General features: G+C 45.4%; 1 protein-coding gene and 1 long non-coding RNA gene across 5 annotated transcripts in view; one reads left to right on the top strand and one right to left on the bottom strand.

Annotated features, from left to right (window-relative positions):
- The window catches only part of LOC141414945 (uncharacterized), a 10,665-nt gene extending 9,603 nt beyond the window's left edge, over positions 1-1,062 (bottom strand). For 2 of the 3 annotated variants that reach the window (XR_012439960.1, XR_012439962.1), the window contains exon 1: positions 554-947. This is a non-coding gene — a long non-coding RNA (uncharacterized lncRNA). Of the gene's footprint in view, positions 1-553 lie in introns of all 3 variants that reach the window. The other variant, XR_012439961.1, reaches the window with a different exon arrangement.
- On the top strand, positions 1,028-21,874 carry Sars1 (seryl-tRNA synthetase 1). Of its 2 annotated transcripts, XM_074050844.1 has the most exons (12): positions 1,028-1,255; positions 10,866-10,936; positions 14,248-14,328; positions 15,488-15,646; positions 16,517-16,660; positions 17,410-17,565; positions 19,034-19,255; positions 19,808-19,937; positions 20,177-20,334; positions 20,585-20,656; positions 21,011-21,140; positions 21,481-21,874. In XM_074050844.1, the coding sequence occupies exons 1-12, from the start codon at positions 1,120-1,122 to the stop codon at positions 21,630-21,632; spliced, it is 1,611 nt and encodes a 536-aa protein (XP_073906945.1). In that variant the 5' UTR covers positions 1,028-1,119; the 3' UTR covers positions 21,633-21,874. The 2 variants fall into 2 exon arrangements, with proteins under 2 accessions (XP_073906945.1, XP_020018655.1); XM_020163066.2 differs by lacking the exon at positions 20,585-20,656 and having other exon boundaries at positions 1,030-1,255.

The following is a 21,874-nucleotide window of genomic DNA, read 5'->3' as shown; positions in this document are numbered from 1 at the left end:
ATTCCTGGAATAGTTTCAGCAGGTCTCATTTTTCCATTTTCATACATGAGTACATAACATTTCTACCATATTCACCCTCCTACACCCTTTCCTTATGTCCTCCCCCTCCCACTGGAACCAACCCCCAAGACAGGACCTGTTTTGCCTTCCCTTTTTTGAAGACATTTTTGTTTAAGATAGCTATACAGGGTGTTTCATTGTGACATTTCCATGTACATATGTATTATAACCCAAATTAGCTCATCCTTCCATTTTTCTCCTTTCTACCTTAGTCCCCGTCTTACAGTGATTTCAACAGGTTTAAAAATTCTATATTCATTCTTGTATAGAAAGTATGTCAACTTCTTAACTTTCTTCTTTTACGCTGTCTCCTATTAGGCTCCTCCCCCTCCTGCTTTTCATAACATTGCTTGCATTTGTATTGAGCCTATATTCCACATACGAGAGAAAACGTGGCGTTTGGCTTTCTGAATTTGGCTGACTTCACTCAAGATGATGTTCTCCACCAACCCTTGTGACCTTGTAGGTCGGTTATAACCAACAGCTTGATTACCTAAGATCAGGAAAGGTTTTTCAGCTCTGAGGGAGGAGAGCAGGAATCTTGAGTTGAGGTAACCCTGGTGAAAAAATTTGTAGCCCTATTCCGGAAACAAGACAGAGAAGCCAAGCACGGTCTGCAATCCCAGAACTCGGACAGAAGTTAGAGGACATCCTGGGCTACATATAAGACTCTGTCAAAAAAAGAGAAAAAAGAAAAAAGAAAAGAAAAAGTGAGAGCAGAGGTGTAGGGAAAAAAACCTTTGTTCAGCTCTAGGACCCCATCGCATAGAGGACATCTGCGGGGAGTGCTAGCTTCCAGGTGAAGGATCAAGAAACAGCCCTGTGCCTACCCTGAGACAACGCCCCACAACACAAGGAAACTGAGGCACTCACAGACGTACGGAGAGCTCAGAGGCCGCGGAGACGGCGGCAGAGCCCACGCCCACCCACTACGTGGGTCCCCGGGCGGCCGCGCATGCGCGGGAGGCCGGGTCAGCGCGCAGGCGCAGTGCGTCGCTCACGGGCTGACTGCTGCGGTCGGACCCTCAGTGTTCTGGTGCTGGCCCTGGAGAAAGCAGGATGGTGCTGGATCTGGACTTGTTTCGGGTGGATAAAGGAGGGGACCCTGCCCTCATTCGAGAGACTCAGGAGAAGCGCTTCAAGGACCCGGGTCTGGTGGACCAGCTAGTGAAGGCAGACAGTGAGTGGAGACGATGTAAGTACCGGGATGTGCGAGGTATCCCTCCAATTTTAAACTCAGCTTCATCTCGAATCCGGTCACCGTTCTGGAGGTCACAGCTTCCTCCCGTTGTTAGGTCCTCTCTCGGGCCTTGGTGGCTCCAAGGCTTTGCCTATCCTCCAGCAGCAGGGAGCTAGGGTCGTCCCATTTTCCCCTCCGCGCCGGTAGCGTGAGGTCCCTTCCGCGCATGCTCCGTGCGGACCGCCGCCTGTGCGGCTGGAAAGGCGTACGGCGCATGCGTAGGGAGCTGTCATGCCTTCCTGCCCCTTGGGTAGCCAGGGAGAGTTTTAGCAGAGTTTCCCTTTCCTAACACTTATCTTTGGTCGCCTTTAGCCCTTTTCTCATCTTCAGCAAGGCCAGCGCGGCCTCCATATTTTGCTAGATCAAAGGCTGCTGTCTCCAAATGAGCCAACATCTGCAGCACAGTTTTTCTCCATCGTATTTAAAGCATTTAGGGACTTTGGAGGCTGCTGTTGGCTAAAAATGATCCCGGAGCTCTGGGGAAGGCCATCTTTCCGATCTATGAGCATACCTTTAAGAATCAGAAGTGTTTTCCGTCGCAGGTCAGACAGGAGGGGAGGGGCTGCTGTGAGGCAAGGAAAAGAGGTTGTAATTACTGAGGTTGCTTGTGATTTGTGGAAGTTTCCTGGAAAAGGAAGAGTTGGGCATCTGATCTGGACATCTTTCATGACAATAAATAAAACCCTAGAGCCCTCCGCCCTCCTCTGCCTCTGAGTCTCTGCCTAGGTTAGCAGAAGTGATCACTGGTTGGCCGGATGTTGTCAGGCACACGTGATTGGTTTTGTCTGATGCAATAGGTCTGCAACCAGCTGAGAACCAGGTTTGTGACAGCACACTGCAGAGGCATTTGCTACCCAGGAGTTCAGTGATGGGTGTCTATTGGGGAAATTGATTTTTACTTAGTTTATAAAGGTCTTGAATGCCAAAAAAATATTCATTTAACTAGAATCGTGTTCTGAGTCTTTATGTTTCAGGCACTGTAATGTGGTCCTTTGTAAGATTCTACACTTGGATCTGAAGCTTTGAGTTGCAGTGGAATTGGAATTTGCCAGATTTTTTTGTTTAAGATAAAAATACTCTGAGCCAAACATGGTGGCATATGCCAGTAATCCCAGCACTTCGGAGGCTGAGGGAAGGGAATCTCAAGTTCGAGGCCAGCTGAGCAATACAGCAAGACCCTGCCTCGGAAAGAAAAGAATAATCTGAGTATATTGTCCCGATCAGAAGTCAGGAATAACAGGTTCTGAATCAGTCCAGCCATTTAGACAGCAGCTACTTGACTGTGAATGTGTTTGCCAGCCCTTGTGTATATATAATGTCTGTGGGAAGTTTTGTCCCTGACAGATGGATATGTAGTGAGTTCTTTAGGGACAAAGATTGAGTGTTATATATATACACACAGGATATACAGACACCAAAGGATAATTACAGCAATTTAAAGGGTTTGTTTTTTGTTTTGTTTTGTTTTTTTGCCAGGTGCCGGTGGCTCATGCCTGTAATCCCAGCTACTCAGGAGGCAGAGATCAGAAGGATCACTGTTTGAAGCCATTTCAGGCAAATAGTTCACAAGATCCTATCTTGAAAAAAAAAAAAAAGCAACACAAAAAAGGGCTGGTGGAGTGGCTCAAGGTGTAGAGTTCAAACCCCAGTTTGAGGGGTGAGGGGTTGGTACTGGAGTTTGAGCCCAGGGCCTTACACTTGCCAGGCAGGTGCTCCACTACTTGAGCCACAGCCTTGGCAATTTTTGCTTTATTTATTTACTTAATTTTTGAATAGGGTCTTTTGATTTTTTCCCCTGGGCAGGCCTGGACCGCCATCCTCTTGCAAGTGCCACCATGACCAGCTTTATTGGTTGAGATGGGGTCTCCAGAATTTTTTGCCTAGGCTGGCCTTGAGATCCTCCTGATCCCTGCTTCCCAAGAATCTGGGCTTATAGGCATGAGCCATTGCATCTGGCTAAAGATTTTTGTTTTGTTTTGTTTTTTTGGTGATACTGGGGATTATACTCAGGTCCTTGTGCTTATGAGGCCGGTGCTTTACCCCTTAATCCATACCCTCAGCCCTATCTGTTTTTTTTTTTTGGAGATGAGGTTCAGCTGTTTTGCCCTGGCTGGTGTAGAACTCATGGGTTCAAACCATCCTCTTGCCTCAGCCTCCCAAGTAGCTGAGACTATGCGTATGTGCTCCCACATCTTGCTTTAAAGATTTTTTGTGTGTGTTACTGGAGATCGAACCCAGGGCTTCTCACATACTAGGCAAGTACTCTACCACTGAGCTGTGCCCCAGCCCATTTGCATTTTATTTTGAGACAAGGTATTGCTAAGTTGCCCAGGTTGGCCTTGAACCCTTCCATCCTCCTGTCTCAGGCTCTCGAGTGCTGGGATTACTGGCACGTGTCACCATACTGGCTTTCTCTATCTAGTTACTGGTTATGGCTACATATTTTGTCACCAGAGTTACTTCAACTCAAGATTTCTGCCAGCTTAAAAGATCTTACTTGGCTTTATTTTTCAATTTTATAACTGGCAACACTTCATTCTGTTAAAAAAGAACAAGTGTTTGAGCTGAGAAGAGGTTGACTTTATAAAGAGGGGTCGAAGAAAGTAGAAGCAAAGAAAGAAAAGCAGATTGGTTATTTCAGAGTTTTTACTTTCCCTATAGGGTGGGGACTGGGAGTCAGGTAAAAAGGAAGTACAATTGGTTGGTTAATATCAGATTACTTCAATTTACTTTTTTGTAAGGATTAAAGCAGAGGAATCTTCATTGTCATGTGGATTGAGCTGACCTGGCTCTTCTCTTGATTTCTGTAAACAGCTTAGTTTCAGTTTGGTCATATGGAACTTTAGCATGGTGACTCCATTTTGATTTTTAGTCCGATTTATTGGGGCTGTATGCAAGAGCCTAGTTCACAACAGTGGCCTCCTGTAACTTTTATATATGCACATACACAAATACACATATAATTCCAGTACTCAGCATTGCACCCATCCTTGATAAGGGCTTGGAAAGGTTTGTCACCTCTATGAAGATTTCTGTGTCCAGGGTACTTTAAACTCTGTGTGAAAGGCAATTTAGCTTGTTTTCAGCACATATCTGAATTGGGCTCTTTTATATTTGATCACCTTCCCAGTATTCATTTTGCATCCAAAAGGGGTTCATTGTTTTTTCCCCAAGTCCCTGGCTGCCCGAGTTGGACATTGACAGACGCTGTATCGAGGTTCTTTTGCATCTTGAACTTCAGATCAGAGCATGGGCTGCTTCTACCATTGGCTGCTATAGGACTTCTAACCAGAGTCACAGTAAGAACTTTGATCATGTTTCCTGCTGAGGACACAGCAGGCTTCCCCAAGCCCTCCATTACAACCATATCCATTTGTCTCTGTGCAGATTTTAAGGTGCTGCCAGGGCTCCACTGAGACCCTGGGAGTCTGCAATAACTTGCAGTTATAATACCACACTGGAGATTACCACAGTTCCTGAGATTTGAGCTGCAACTTCTTCCTTTTTAATTCAGAGTGTTGGCTCTACTCCCAAAGCCACTCGAGTTCAGTGTATCTTGAAATCCACTGCTAACCACAGGAATTCTGTCTTCCCCAAAATGTGCTCTCCTGAATGAGATTTCTTTCTCCCATCAACTGAAGCTGTTGTTTCCTGTTAACCTTTACTGTAACTGCTTTAAGCTAGGCCTTTAGCATTGTTTGCACTGACAATTAGAATAGCTTGTCACCCTTGGCTCTCTCAGTCAGAGGCCACACCCAGTACATGTGATCTTTCTGGAATGCAAATCTAAGGTCCTAGGGGTAACAGTTACACCTTTCAGTGGCAGTGATGGGCTAGGATGTGAGCCACAAGTATAGTTGTGCATTTGCTTGTAGTTTCTGTAAAAAAATAAAGGGAACCGATGAAATTAATCTTAGTAATGCATCTTATTTAACATAGTAAATCCAAAAATTAGCCGGGCTTGGTGGCTCATGTCTATAATCCTAGCTACTCAGGAGGCAGACATCGAAGGATCACAGTTTGAAGCTAGCCAGGCAAATAATTTGGAAGACCCTATCCTAAAAAAAAAAAAAAAAAAAATCACAAAAAAGCTACTAGAGTGGCTCAAGGTGAGGTCCTGAGTTCAAACCCCAGTACCGAAAAAAAAAAAATTATATTTTCAAGCTGGGCACCCATGGCTCACATCTGTAATTTAGGTACTCAGGAGGCAGAGATCGGGAGGATTGCAGTTCAGAGCCAGCTGGGCAAATAGTTTGAGAGACCCTAATGTCGAAAATACCCAACACAAATAAGGACTGGCGGAGTGGCTCAAGTGGTAGAGTGCCAGGCTAGCAAGCATGAAGCCCTGAGTTACAACCCTAGTATACCACCAAAAAAAAAAAAAAAGTATTTTCAGCATGTCATCAGCATTAAACATTTAATATTTTTTTTTTTTTGGCAGTACTGGGGTTTGAACTCAGGGCCTCAAACTTGGTAGGCACCTGCCACCTGAGCCACTCCTCCAGCCCAGCACTAAACATTTAAATGACATAGTTTACGTTATCTTTTTGGTGTAAGTCTCCAGTGTGTTTTATTCTTATAGCACACCTTACTTTGTGCTGGCCGTATTTCAAGTGCTCAACAGTCACATGTGCTTAGAGACTTCCACCTGGACGGTGCAGCCTTAAGGCATAAAAATCCAAAAACTTGAACACAATTCACAAAGACCCCCATGGCTCCTCCCTCATCTTCACCACTTGTCTGCATGCATGTAGCCTCCCCTCGTTGCTCTGCTCATGTCACACGGACACACTCATCGGTGCTCCCGAGACTGTTGCCTCTTGCTGCTACGTTCCTTGTCTGGGCGCTGTCCCCACTCCCATCCGCCCTCTTGCCACCAACCCTGTTCCTACAGCAGACCTCATTCGTTGAGTATTGTCCATGTATGGCCCCGTACCTCTATTACAGCGTTTGTGCTGTTTTTATTTATACCCCGTCTAAACTTATTATATTGAGATACAATCTATACAGTGAGACATAACTTGATGAATTTACACATCTGTACACCCACATAATCATCACCCAGAGCAAGACCTAAAGCATTTGTAGCAGGTATGCAGGCTCCTACATTCCTCCTCATTACACTTCCTGCAAAAATGATAGTCTTCTGATCTGTCATAAATGATTTTGCCTGGTGTTGAACTTTAGATAAATGGACTTTTATAGTATATACTTTTGTAAATGGCTTCTTTCTCAACCATGTCCTGTGTAGTAGGAGCTGGTTCTTTTTCATTATTGTATAGTACTCCAGTGTGTAAACATGCCAGTAGGATTGATTGGCAAGTTTACATAATGCATTTGGACAAAGTGGTTTGTTACTAGTTTGAAGGTATGATGAATGAACTATGTACGTTCTTTTTTTCAAAATTTTTTGCAGAGCTCGGTGAGTTGTCTCAAGCCTGTAATCCTAGCTACTTGGGAGGCTGAAATCAGGAGGATAGCAGTCTAAGGCCAGCCCAAACAAAAAATTCGAAAGACCCCATCTTAATCAATGGCTGGGCGTGTGGCACCCACCTGTTGTCCCCAGCTACACAGGGCAGCACAAAATGGGGAACTCAGTCCATGCCAAAGCCTGGCCATAAAGTGAGACCCTATCTCAGAAATAACCAGCATAGCCAGGCACCAGTGGCTCATGCTTATAATCCTAGCTACTAATGAGGCAGAGTTCAGGAGGATTGAAGTTTGAAGCCAGCCCAGGCAAATAGTTCCCAAGACCCTCTCTTGAAAATGTCCGACACAAAAAAGGGCTGGCAGAATGGCTCAAGTGGTAGAGCACCTGCTTAGCAAGTGTGAGGCCCTGAATTCAAACCCCAGTACAGCCAAAAAAAAAAAAAAAGTGAGGAGTAAATGGGCCAATCCATGGAGGGCAATTACCACAACTGGCACCAAGCACATGCCAGTGTGCAGTAGGCATTTGAACATTTTTGTTTGGAGCATAGGGTTTCTCAGTTAAAAGAAATACATGTGGCCTGGAGACATGGCTCAAGTGGCAAGCATGAGGCCCTGAGTTCAAAGCCCAATACCACCAACCCCCCCACCCCCACAAAAACGGCTGGCAGATTGGCTCAAGTGGTAGAGCACCTGTCTATCAAATGCAAGGCCCTGAGTTCAACCCCAGTATCACCCCCAAAAAAATTAAATTGCAAATTGACAAATTATAGTTGTATATATTTATGGTGTACAAAGTAATGGTTTGATTTACGAATACAATGTGGAATAATTAAATCAAGCCAATTAACATATCCACCACCTCAAATACTACTGTCTGCTGTGGTGAGGACCTATGCACATTCTTATGTGTGTCTTTCTGTAGACGTGAACACGCGTCTTTGTGGAGTAGAACTGCCAGGCCATCAGGTGGCACGTGTCTAGATTTAATAGACTTTGCTGCATGGTTTCCCAGAGTGAGTGCAGCGCTTAATACTCCAGCAGCAGTATCTGAGCTGCATTTGCTCTGTCCTCATCAGCACTTAGTCTAGGCAGTTCTTTTAATGTAGCCATTCTGGTGGCTAGATAAGCGTGTCTCATTGTGGTTTTAATTTGCATTTTCCTGGTGACTAAAGATGCTCACACCTTGCGATAAGCCCCATGAGGATTGGGGTAGCCTGTTTTGAGAAGTGCCCGTTAGAGCCTTTGGACTAAGTTTTTGTTTTTCTTTTTGGTGGTGGTGGGGCTTGAACTCAGGTCCTCATGCTTGCTAAACAGACATTCTACCATTTGAACCACTTCATCAGCCCTGGGCCAATTTTATTATGTTTTCCTTAGTGTTTTGTAGGAATTTCTCCAAATTGTGAATATAAGAATACCCGTGTTAGACATTTATACTGTAGAGTTCTTCCTCTCTCTGACTTGCCTTTTCTCTCTTTTCAGTTTTCTGATGAACAGATGTTCCTAATTTCAGTGGTCTACTTTATCAACTTTTGTGTTTTGTGCTTCTCGTGTTGCGTTTAGGAAACCATTTTACATCCCAAGCTCCAAAAGACATTGTCTAGTTACATTTTTCCTGAAGTTTTGTTGCTTTACCTTTTACGTTTAGGTACGTGATTCATCTCACATTAATTCTGGCATATTGTTCAGGATAAGGATTGAAATAGCGAGTGTTTTCTCCGAGGTTACAATAAAACAAGACTGTCCGTTATCTTAGCTTCTGATCAACGTAATGCTGGAGGTTCCACACACCATAGGAGATGAGGCAAGAAAGAAATCAAAGATTGGGACAAAGAAGTAAAACAGTCATTATTTGCAGATGAGTTCTGTGTGCAGAATCTGACCTGTTAAAATTAAGGATGGAGTATGGCTCAAAGGGTAAATCACTTGCCTAGCAAGGGTTCAATCTCTGGTACAGCCAAAAAAAAAGGAAAATTAAGCCGGACTCTGGTGGCTCATGTCTATAATTTTAGTTGCTTGGGAGGCTGAGATTGGGAGGATCAAGGTTTGAAGCCAACCTGGGCAAATAGTTCATGAGACCCCCATCTCCAAAATAACCAGAACAAAAGGGACTGGTGGTGTGGCTCACGCACTAGATCACCTGCCTTACAAGCTCGAAGCCCTGACCTCAAACCCCTGTCCCACTGAAAAAAAAATTAAATAACTTTAGCTGGATAAAATATTTAGTCATTGACATTTCTATGTCAATTAAGAAGCATCTGATACCTGCAATATATTTTAACAAATGGTGTTCAAGACCTCCACACTGAAAATTACAAACTGTTGCTGAGAGAAATTACAGGCAAGGCGGGGCTAGGCTGTATTTATTGATTGAAACATGGGTAATGTTACTGATGTCTTATTTTCTTTCATAGCACCTGGCATGTGAACCTTGGCAAATAGGAAGGAATTTTTATTTTAAACTGATGCTAGATTCACAAAAAATGCAGACTAGTATAGAGAGGTTCTGTGTACCTCACACCCAGTTTCCCCCAGTGGTAGCATTATTATATACTGGTGCAATGTGAAAGTCAAGAAGTTGGCATTGCTACAGTTCGCAGCCCTTACTCAGTGTCCACGTTTCACATGTGATTTGTTGTGTGGGTTTGTGTTACCCCCGCCCCCACTACAGCCCTCCAGGCTACATACAGAACTGTTTCCATCAGCACAGAGATCCTTCTTGCTGTGCCTTTCTAGTTCATCCCCTTCCCCTCCTCCAGGTAACCGACAGCCACTGTTCTCCAGCTCTCTAATTGTGTTGCTGTGAATAAGCCAATGAGAAAAACAGATGTATCATTTTGTGCTAAAGTTTAAGAAGACATCAAAGTGGGAAGCTTATCCGCAGAGCCTTAAATAACAGCTATGTATACATGCTGTCTCATTTCTGGTGAGCAATTTTACCTCTCAGAAGCTTGAGTTTTGACCGAATTGCCCCAAATGTTTAAATACCAGAGATCCAACTTGTGCTAATCAGAATTTGACTGTGGAGGCACAGTATGTTAATTTGGGCCAGTGTATTGACTGATTAGTGCACTCTCTTCCCCAAAAGAAACCAAATTACAAGAAATTACCGTCAGGGCTGCCAGATAAGAATGTCAGAGCCAAGGGAATAGCATTAACTATTTCTAGCTTAGAGATGTAGCAACCAGTCTCATGGAAATAGAAATATGATTGTCTTCTTCCTGGGTTCCATTATATAGCAAATGCATAGTTTTTAACTGAATTTGAAGATAATTGGGCAGTTTACAGTTATGTGAGTACATCTTCCAACTCTCAATTGCGTTATTCTACAGTGGCATAAGGTTATGATACGTGTAAATTTCAACTTCACAATGGCCTTTTCCTTGTCAACAAATACTGGGGATAGCCTACTGCAGCCACCAATCTAAGCCACTTGACTTTGTGGCTCTAAAATTCTAAGGTTTTGTCAGTCAAGTGCTGGTGGCTTACTCCTGTAATCCTAGCTACTCAGGAGGCAGAGATCAGGAGGATCGTGGTTTAATCCCAGCCCTGGCAAATAGTTCGTGAGACCCTATCTCAAAAAAACCCACCACAAAATAAAGGCTGGTGGTGTGACTTGAGCACCTGCCTAACAAGCTCAAGGTCCTGAGTTCAAGTCCCAGTACTGCAAAAGAAAACAAGAAAAAAATTCTAAGACTTTATAATTTTATGAGGCAGTTTGTTCATTTTGACCTTAAGCTGAGATCCATACCGTATTAGTCAGCTGTTACATCCATACCATTACTGTAACAGACTACCTGAGATAATCAACTTAAGTCTATGAAAGGTTTATTTCAGCTCACAGTTTTGGAGGTTTTGGTCCATAGTTGGTGGACCTGTTTTTGGTCCTTTGACAAAAATTCCAGTAAATCATAATGGAATATGTGATGAAGGTAGCTACTCAACTCACAGTGGCAAAGAAGCAAAACAAGAGAGGAAGAAGTCGATTTCCACTCTCCTCAGCAGCTAACCCCCAGTAACCTGTGACCTCCTGCTAGGCCCCACCTCTGAAAGACTCCACCACTTTCCAACAGTGCCTTCCATTTGTGGGATCTTTGATTGTGCGTCTTTGACATATTCTTGACTTCTTTGTTCTTAGGCAGATTTCGTGCAGACAACTTGAACAAGCTGAAGAACTTATGCAGCAAGACAATCGGAGAGAAGATGAAGGTAAGAGAACTGAGGGCAGCCTAGAGAGCTTGACCTTGTTCTGGCTGTTACCCACCAGTGTCCATCTCAGTGTCTCGATCTGTGAAATGCTGAGTTCCTTACTGGGGGAACATTATTTTAAAAAGAAGAGAAAGCAGGGAGCTAAGATGCACTGTCAGTGACCTCATAGTGAGTCCATTTTTGTGTTCTGATAAGAGTCTTCCATATCAGACATTCACGTCTAGTCCTCCAGGCCACCTTCCCACTGCTTCCTGAGCTCACCCTGTGCTGCTAGGAAGGTTTTCTTGGGCGGTTTTCATCCTAGCGTAGTCCTTCTGTGTGAAAGGAACATAGATGTGCAGTTGTGTCTTACCTTGGCTTCCTGTTAGCTATGTGACTTTTAGGCAAGTTAGCGTCAGAGCCTGTTTCCTCATCTGCACTGTGACATTACAAACACTCACCTATAGGATAGAATTGTAAAAACTATGGTGGTTTTCAGCGAGTGTAGGTTATAATGAATGGTAAGTAGTTGCCCGTCTTCATCCAAAAATACTCCTCCTTCCTTCCTTCCTTCCTTTTTCTTTTCTTTTTGAGACAGGGTCTTTCTATGTATCCCAATCTGACCTTGAACTTGTAATCCTCCTGCCTCAGTCTCCCAAGTGCTAGCATTCTAGGAGTGCATCTGGCCAAAAAATCCTTGGACTTGAAGAAAGTAAATTTCAGCTTAGCTTTTGCTTTGGTATCTAGAATATTTGTGTTTCCAACTTTTCTTTCAAAGTACCTTTTTAGCCCCTATCCACTTTTTTTTTTTTCTCTCGTGCTAGGGATCAAACCCAGGGCCTTGAGCATTCTAGGTAATCATGGTACCACTGAGCCACATCCCCAGCCCCACTTAACCACTCTTTTAAAAAATGTATTAAATGAACCAGGCCTGTTGGTGCACGTCTGTAATCCCAGCACTCCAGAAGCTAAGGCAGGAGGATCAAGAGTTCAAGGCTAGCCTGGACTAAACAGTGAGATGCTGTCCACAAAAAGCATACTAAATCCCCTCCATAATCTAGATCATTTTTAGGTTGCTAACCTTGAAACTGAACCAAAAACATTTATAGAGTTTTGGAACCAGAGCCAGTAAAGAGCATAACACAAAGACCACCTTGGAATTCTAGTACCTTCACTTCACGACAGTCTACATCTTTCTCTTTGACAATATTTGGTTATGCCTTCAGCAGTGGAAACCCAAATCCATAACCACAGTTTTTGTTCCTATGGGACTCAGTGCTTAATCATTTGCAGGTTCAAGATCCCATAGTTAACCTTCGTACTCATGTATGAAGGTACATTAAGGACTGTAGTCAGGTAGTGCTAGCTGGGTGCTTGAGTTTTTGTTGTTGTTATTGTTGCTTTGAGATAGGGTTTCGCTATGTAGCCCAGGCTGGCCTGCAACTCTTAATTCTCTTCCTTCAGCCTCTTGAGGCTGGGATTACAGGCATGCACCACCATGCCCAGTAAGCTGGATGATTTCTGTAGCAGTAGGGTGCCGTGTGTGTTTGCTTTCTCAGTAACATTCCTACCTGCAGGGCCTGCTCACTTCTGTTGACCATTCAGTGGCAGTGACGGTGTTTTTATCTGTTCATGTGTAGCACTGGTAGTATTCAAGTACTTTCACACACATCTTGTCTTGGTTTTGTTCTTTCTGCAAAGCAGGAGTGGAGGTAGTACATTTAATCAGCCATCTCTTAAAGGGGAAAGGAATGGACTTAGAAAATTAGGAGTTGGCCTAAAATCACAGCTTGAGTCAGTTGCTTGAGCATTGAATTTGAACTTGCAGCCCTTAGACAGTCTCGGTGCACCTTGCATACATCTTGCTATCATAAGCTCATCCTTATGAGATGATACCATTATAAAAATCTTGACATTTAGGCCATTTTTTCTACCTCAGTAGTCTGATTTTTTTTTTTTTGGTAGTGCTGAGGATCAAACCCAGAGGGTCAGGCATGCTAGGCAAGTGCTCTACCACTGAGCTACATCCCCAGCCACAAGCCCCTGTGCTGCTAATGTTCTTATGGAAGCTGCTTCTACCATGTCAGACTCTGCGACTTGTTCAGACGCTTCTGCTCCCAGTCACTGAAGGTGGGATTGTGGTCGTGGTTGCACTCCTGGCTTCTCCCTTTGGTGTATGAGGATCCCTGATAAACTAAGAGAGTCCCATGCTTTATCTTTACAACAGGGTTTAGTCCTTTCTTCAAGTGAGTTTTGTTCAGTGAGATGAAATTATGTAAACACAATTGCCTGCTGTTAAGTAGAGAGTGAAGAAAATCTTCAGGCTTCAGGATATATATAGATACAGATATCTATCTATCTATCTATACTATATATATATATTTTTTTTCCGGGTACTGGGACTTGAACTCAGGGCCTTAACCTTGAGCCACTCCACCAGGCCTATTTCCCCGGTCTCGTGGAACTATTTCCCCAGGCTGGCTTCGAACCGTGATCCTCCTGATCTCTGCCTCCTGAGCAGCTAGGATTATGAGCGTGAGCCACCGGTGCCTGGCATCTCCAGGATATTCAACATGCTTTCTAAGCAGATGCTAAATCTCTCCAAATTTTTTTTTTTTTTTTTTTTTTTTGAGATGGTGTCACTATGTAGCCCAAGCTGGTCTTGAACTCTGGATCCTCCTGCCTCCTGTCTTAATGGTCTTAAAATTCCCTTGCTCTGTGTAAGGCTTAAAAATGATGACTTGGCCTAGTATAAGAAGAGTGAAGAGAGAAACCAGAGGGAAGAAGAGGAGGGCTGACTCTGCCCTTGGCATTTTGTCGCATTGGGTTGATTGTCCAAACTTAGTTACAGATTCTGTGGTCGGTTTGTTTTCCTTGGCTCTCAGATATTCCGTCATTCCATCCATTTTTTTCCCTTAGCCACAGTGCTGGGATTGTCCCTAGCATGTAGACAAGGAGTCACCCTCAGGGCCTGCTCTTGACTGCCACACTCTCTCTAGTGGGTTTATAGTTCATGAGCATTTCAAACAGATTCTTCTGGATTTCCATGACTGGTCTGTGTCTAGGGAAAGCCATTCTTCTCAAGATTATGATATTAACACTCTCACCCCAACATAAGACTAGATTTGTCCAGGATCACAAAACTAGGAAGTAGCAGAATAAGGACTTGAAATGTTGGCTTCTGACTTTCAGTTTGCTAATTTTTCTCCTGTAACCTCACATCCAGCATTCTGTGACTCCTTTATATGATATATTAATTTCATGCTCACTTCATCAAGCAATGTCACATTCTCTATTATTAATCAAATCGGGTTTTTGATTTCTTCCCGCAGAGAAAAGAGCCAGTGGGAGACGATGAACCCGTTCCTGAGAGTGTGTTGAATTTTGATGACCTCACCGCGGACACTTTAGCTGTAAGTTGCTGTCCTTTTCTGAGCTGGGCTCTGTTCTTTTGTTTTCATTCCTTGACAGCAAGTTGCTGACGCTCTGCTCCACACAGCAGTGTGGGAACCTTGCATTCCTGCCCCTGAGCAGTGTCTCCACCTGTTCACATTACACTCTGTACTAGACAGAGAGACGGTGGAGAGGGAAGGTCCACGGTACGGACAAAAAGAAAAAAGGAACTGAATTGTGTTTGGTTTATGAAACTCCATTTTCTACACTATTTCAAGAGTCAAGAAATTTCTCAATGTATCGTAATTCAGTAAATATTCACCACAGTGGGCCCAGACCAGTAATTTTCTAGTGTTTTCTTCACTGAAACCCTCTCCCTCCCTTTTTTTTGTGGGGGGGGGCAATACGGGGGCTTGAACTCAGGGCCCCACACTTGATAGGGAAGTGTTCTACCACTTGAGCCATCCTACCAGCCCTGATGAACCCTTTTTTGAAACTTAACACATTAGCAAGAGAATAAACCAAAACAGCAAAGTAGCTGTACTTGAAGGCTAGTTTCCTGTCTAGACTGGCCTGCTGAAGGCTCCCCAGGGAATCAGAATACAGTTTGAAACAAGTGCAATAAAAAATACCAAACAAACTTACTGCAATAAAGCGATCATCTTCCTGGACAACATTTAAATGGGTGTACATAATAGAGGGCTAAATTGGTTCAATCAGGAAAATCGGAAGTGTAAATTAAAGGAAAGTTCTCTTAGCCACAGTATTAAAACTCCTGGGATCTCTGGGCAAGGTGGTACATGCCTGTAATTCCAGCACTTGGAAGGCTGAGGTAGGAAGATTGAGAGTTAAGGCCAACCTAGGAGACCCTGTCTCAATTAAAAAAAAAAAAAAAAAAAAGAAGGAAAGAAAGAAACAAACAAAAATCCCTGGATATATAGGCACATCCAAAGGAAAATGCTAGTAGCGTAAGGCAAGACTACGTATCCATGTGAAATAAATCCCCAGCTTTTCCAAGGTCTTCATTTTCAGTTTTGTTTTTTGAGAGGGTCTTTCCTAAGAAGTCAGGCTGGCCTGCACCTTGGCAATTCTCCTGCCTCTACCTCCCACACTCTGGGATTACAGGCATAGGACTGGGTACGGTGTCCTGGGGGATGAGCCTGGCCTGTTTGTCCACAGACCCTGAAAGTTTCACAAATCAAAAAAGTCCGACTCCTCATCGATGAAGCCATCCTGACATGTGACGCTGAGCGGATGAAGCTGGAGGCAGAGCGGTTTGAGAACCTCAGAGAGATCGGGAACCTTCTGCACCCTTCTGTGCCCATCAGTAACGATGAGGTGAGCTGGGTTGAGGGGCGATGAGGTGAGCCGGGGCTGCCAGGCTCTTTGTATGTTTCTGCTGGCCACCAATTGAGCATTGCAGGAGTCATATCCTTGCCTGACTGGAAAGTGGCAGAGACAGCAGGTAGGAGGAGACTCCTGGCACAGAAATCTCTTCTAAATAGGGCTTCTGGCCTCCAGTGCGTGTTGCCCCTGGTAGCAGCAAGTCCTGTGGGAGGGATCTGCCAAATCAACCTAACCCCCTCACCCACACCCTGCTGGGAAGCTGCAGGTTGAAGAGAAATCTGCATGATAAAAGTTTCCTGCTGAGCGGGAGCTTCCCCAGCACAAAGCTGCTCTGAGCCCAGCCTTTGTTCCCAGACACCCCAGCCGAGGCAGGGCCCATCTGTGCCTCTTTCATTCATTCCCTCGTGAACGGTAGGCTGGGTGTGAGGGAGGCCTTGGAGCCTGAGAGACTCGGAGGTCGGCGCCCTGAGTCCACCCTCACGTGGTCCTGAGACCAATGAGATCCTGGAAAAAAAATGCTCTGCCTTCTCCTCTGTACCCCAGGCGCTGCTGATTGTCTGGGTGGGTTGTCCTTGTGCAGGACTTTTGAGGAGTCATTTAAAGGGGTTTAAGAAAAAAGGGCATGCTATAGATCTCTTAGAAAACCATGATTCCTATTTCATGGCTACAATGCTTCTGGGACTTTGTAAATTGATGTTTTCCTGTTGAGCGGATTCCCTTCTGTAGGCCCCTGTACACAGTGATCAGCAGCTAGCATTCAAGTTAAGCTATGGCCTCACAAAGCTATTCTCGGATAGGGTTTGGGAGATGGAAGTTGTAGAATTAAGAAATCACGGGTCTCTTCTATTCTTGTTTCCTCAGGATGCAGACAATAAAGTAGAGAGGATTTGGGGTGATTGTACCGTCAGGAAGAAGTATTCTCATGTGGACCTGGTAGTGATGGTAGATGGCTTTGAAGGCGAAAAGGGGGCCGTGGTGGCTGGTAGTCGAGGCTACTTCCTGAAGGTAAGAGTCAGGAACCAGTGGGGATAAAGAAGGAACTTAAAGACAAAATTGCAGAAAATCATAATTGTACTTAAAGAGGCCCACAAATCCACCATGTGTACAAGCTGCTTGTCTGCAAACGTGTAGCAATTAGATGCAATTCTCTTTCTACAGCAAAGAGTGCTTATTGAGATTCCACAGAACAAAAGCCACTCAGTGATCCTCCATAGTGAATATGTTTTGCTGACTAAATCAGAACAGTTTCTGCCTTTGAGGAACTCAGTGTAATTGGACAGTCAGACAAGTATCAAAGACTCAAAACCCTGTGAGATGAGCCTGTGGTCTGAGTAGGCCCAGAGAGCTTTGAGAACGGGTAAGGGGAGGCAACAGACCCAAATTAGCTGTGGAAGAGGGCAGATGGATTGAGGGAAAGCCCCCAGAAGGATTTGGTAAAATAATTTTGAAAGTTCAGTGCACTAAAGTGTGCTCTGCATGTACAAATAAGTCCAGTAGTGTAAGATTTAGCACAGGAAAATTCCCATGCCCCCTGGATGAACAATCCATCTTCCTCCTGTCTAAAGAGAATTCTAGGGGTGGGGTGCCCGGGTGGTGTGCTGCTGGGTTTTGGTCATTGCAGTCCATGGTCTTCATTGGCCTGCTCTGTGCCCCTGAGTAATCTTGACCACTGCCCAGTTGCCACTGTCAGTTCTCATGGGGGAACAGATGGTGACAGAATCCAGTCACACAGGGCTGTGTCTCTGCTCCTTTAGGGCGTCCTGGTGTTCTTGGAACAGGCGCTTATTCAGTATGCCCTCCGCACTTTGGGAAGTCGAGGCTACACTCCCATTTACACCCCCTTCTTCATGAGGAAAGAGGTCATGCAGGAGGTGGCACAGCTCAGCCAGTTTGACGAAGAGCTCTATAAGGTAAGTATCCTGGGGCAGCATGGTAGACTGCGTTAAACTATGTCGTTCTGTCCAGCAGAACTTTGTCCTGATGGAGACATTCTGTATCCGTGGCTGTCGGACACTTGAAATGTGCCTTGTACAACTAAGGAGACACAATTTTAATTTTAGTTGCTTTTTTTTTTTTTTTTTTTAATTTGATTTGTGACTGGGTTTCATTGTGTAGCCAAAACTGACCTAGAACTCATTGACCTCTCTGCCTCAGCCTCCCAAGCTCGGATTACAGGTATGCCACTACCATGCCTGACTTGCAATTTTTATTTTTTTTGGCAGTACTGACGTTTGAAGTCAGGGTCTCACACCTGCTAGACAGGCACTCTACCACTTGAGCCACTCTGCCAGCCTGCAAAGTTTTAATATTATTTAATTTTGATGTAAACAGCCACATGTTTACCTTGCTAAGCAGTGTAAATTCAGAGCCTCCTTTGTCTTTGGCAGTCAGAGTGATGTATCTAAATTGAGCATATTTTGTCACCAGAAGCTGAGAAAAGAAGCGTCTTTATTGGGTGCTTGGACAAAAGCTGATCTTCCAGCCCTCTTCCCATGTCCTCTCACTCCTGTCTGCAGACTGGAAGCTTCCATAGGGCGAGACATACTTGTCTTAGGATCAGTGTGATTTTCCACTTCCTGGCTCCTACTTAACTAGGGATCATCTTAGGGACGACCAGAGGACTCAGGTTGAGTTAGATGGCTCTGACACCAAAGGTAGCACCCCGGGCTGTCAGCACTGACAATTTCTAGAATGTCTCTGCTAAGAGCTGTCCCTAATGGGAGGTCTGCTTTTCACTTGTCCTTCTCCTTCAAGACTCCCAACAAGAGTGGGCACTTCGTTCTTATTGGTAAGTGCACCTAGGCTCATCTGATTGATTGACTGACTGACTGATTTGTGTGGTCTTGGGCATTGAACCCAGGGCTCATGCATGCTAGGAAAGCACTTACACTCCTCCCCCCACACCATGTAGTTTTATTCTGTTTTCATTATTTTCTTCAGCTGGGCACCTAAGTACTTTCTGTAAGGATTACCGTCACTAGATGAACGCTAAGTACAAGAAGCAGGCTATCTCTTTATTGCCCAGCATTGGCCAAAGGACTTGACGCTTGGTAACGCCTCTCAAACATGTTTGGACTGGATTTATTTCCGTTTCCACTAGCGTAGGTGTGTTGCACATCTGCCAGCATTGACCACTTGTTACCATTTGTAAGTGTCTTATTTGTTAGGGAAATGAAAAAGACCTCCTCAATTTGCATTCCTTTGATCTCTATTAGGGACTCCATTTTGGACCGACCCATCCCTCCTTGCCTTTCCAGACTCCCAGGAAAGGATTGAAGAAAATTCCTTTTGCCTCCTCAAGTCGTGTCTTTGTTGAATTTCTTACACAGGCTGAGGTCCTCCCTCAGTGTTAACCAATGTAGATCCTCCCTCCTACAGGTGATTGGCAAAGGAAGTGAAAAGTCGGATGACAACTCCTATGATGAGAAATACCTGATTGCCACCTCTGAGCAGCCCATTGCTGCACTACACCGGGACGAGTGGCTACGGCCGGAGGATCTGCCCATTAAGTATGCCGGCCTGTCCACCTGCTTCCGCCAGGAGGTGGGCTCCCATGGCCGTGACACCCGGGGCATCTTTCGAGTCCATCAGTTTGAGAAGGTGAGTAGAAGATCAGAGTATCTGCCTGCATAGATGTTCCCAGGAGAGAGAGCTTCTGTGTTCACAGGCCCACACTGGCTCCACCTTTTCCTCTCACTGCTGACATCTTTGTAGGGAAGAGCCTGAGAAGCCCATGGTGGAGTGGGTTTGAGCACAGCCTGGAACCAGGCCCCTGAACCAAATGCTGACTCCTCCACTTACCAGCTGTGTAGCCATGATAAGATGTTCTCCCTCTACTGAGTTTTTCCCTCAGTAAAAGGAAGATAATGACAGTGGTACCCACCTCCCAGGGCTGACTGTGAGGACTGACTAGTCAAGATATGTGAGGTCCTCCACACAGTCACTAGCACTGAGTCCATGGTGGCTCTCTGTAGCATCCATTGTTCTTGTGGTAGTCCAGTCTAGCAGTACTGTCCAGTTGAGTACTGCACCTTCTTGTTGGGGCTCCAGTGCTGTGGGACGAGGTCTTTCTTGCCTGGATACCTCCACTTCAGGCTTTCAGTCTCTTCGTCCTGAACTGCTGTCCCTAGCTCCTTGTGTTCCTCTCTGCAGATTGAACAATTTGTGTACTCATCACCCCACGACAACAAGTCATGGGAGATGTTTGAAGAGATGATTGCCACCGCAGAAGAGTTCTACCAGTCTTTGGGGATCCCTTACCACATTGTGAATATTGTCTCAGGTAGGGGCCTCCTCATCTTCTCGGCCTCCCTTTCCTGCCTCTTGCAGATGCCACCTCACCAGCTGAGCCGCCACACAAAGAGAAAGCCCATCATACAGCTGACTCCTGCATTTGTTAAAATAATCACGCCCCTCTCACTTGGAGATAGGATGTGAAGTAAAGAATCTTTAGGCTGGCTGGAGGCTGGCCTTCTGAAATACCGTCCCTCCTTCCTGAACTCTAGGGGTTTTCCCTTACAGGCTCTTTGAATCACGCTGCCAGTAAGAAGCTCGACCTGGAGGCCTGGTTTCCAGGCTCAGGTGCCTTCCGTGAATTGGTCTCCTGTTCCAACTGCACGGATTACCAGGCTCGCCGGCTCCGAATCCGATACGGGCAGACCAAGAAGATGATGGACAAGGTAGATGGCTTCCAGGGAGATGGGCAGCAGGGCCTCCAGCACAGGGCACCTCCATCCTACTTTTCAGTCCTGGGAGCACGTTAGTTCCCAGTGCCATGGGAACTCAGCTCAATTAAGACCCGAAAAGGCATCTGGAAATGACTTCTACCGAGTCAGGACTGGGCTCGTATAGGTGGAAATCTGGGTCTAGCTCTATTCTACAAGGTAATGCAAGCTCTTCTCTTTCTGGCTTTGTTTTCCTTAACTCCAGAGAAAGAATACTCTGCACATATCCACACAGATCAAGTTGCAGGCAGTGTCTTCCTTCTTTTCGCCCAAGAAGGTCGGGTTGTAAGCTCATCTCTCAAACCCAGTCTTTAGACCTTGCTAGTTTGTTCTAAGTTGTGTTTGGCATGGGTTAAAAGGAGGGGCCACCATGGTGGTTTCTTCCTCCCCACCGACTCTCCTTAAAATACTGGCCCTTCCACTTGTCACGCATGCAGGCGTGAGGACTCTCTGGAGTTGTCTGACAGGCAGCAGATGCCAAACAGAATTCACTTTTTCTTTTTTTAAGTTGAAGATGGGTAAAAGCCATCATTTTGATTGGGGTCATTGTCGATGGGGCAGTTCTGGCTGAGTGGTCATCAGGTGAGCCTAGGTGGAGTCTGAATTTCCCTCTGGGACCTTCTCCTCCCAGGTGGAGTTTGTCCACATGCTCAACGCTACGATGTGTGCCACAACCCGTACCATCTGCGCCATCCTGGAGAACTACCAGACAGAGAAAGGCATCACTGTGCCCGAGAAGTTGAAGGAGTTCATGCCGCCAGGTACAACTCCCAATGCAGCTCCTCTTCCTCCTCTTTTCCGTCTTGATGTTCTTCTGGGTGGCAGGCCCCTTGCAGAATGTACCACATTTTCTTGTGAGGCACAGGCCCCAAAACTCTTGTCTGTGCTTTGGTGCTGGACTGCGAAAAGGTCCTGGCTGAGAGCACAGCCAGGGCGGTGGGATATTGAAGTTCTGCTAAAATTCAGACTAGGGAAAAAAAGAATAGAGAAAGCAGTGCCTTCTGGGATCCCTCTGTTCAAAGGGATCATTGTCTTGTTGAGTTCTTCCTGGAGGTCCCTGAGCTCTGAGAACTGACAGGTCATTTGCTTGGCTTTTCTCAGGACTCCAAGAGCTCATCCCCTTTGTGAAGCCAGCACCCATTGACCAGGAGCCATCAAAGAAGCAGAAGAAGCAACATGAGGGCAACAAAAAGAAAGCAAGAGATGTTGCCCTGGAAAACCAGCTGCAGAACATGGAGGTCACTGACGCCTGAACATTCCTTCCTCCCAGTGTGCCGAGCCTCCTTTCTGCCAGCTGGGAGCTCAGGGCCTGTCCTGGAGCAGGGAGGCCAAGCACCACTCATCATCTTACCCCTCCTGACTGCACGCCGAGGGGAACCTCCTGCCACGTACGGCGCAGGCATCCCTGTCGCCTCACCGGTGACTGAAGAAGCCATGTAATAAAGCATCTCTGGGGAGGGAGTATGACTTCCTCAGTCTTCTCCCTGGGTTCAAA

The sequence above is a fragment of the Castor canadensis genome, chromosome 12 (assembly GCF_047511655.1).
Source record: "Castor canadensis chromosome 12, mCasCan1.hap1v2, whole genome shotgun sequence".
In the NCBI taxonomy this organism is placed as follows: domain Eukaryota; kingdom Metazoa; phylum Chordata; class Mammalia; order Rodentia; family Castoridae; genus Castor; species Castor canadensis.
Note: the sequence above shows the minus strand (reverse complement) of the source record. Positions and strands in the feature narration are given on the sequence as shown.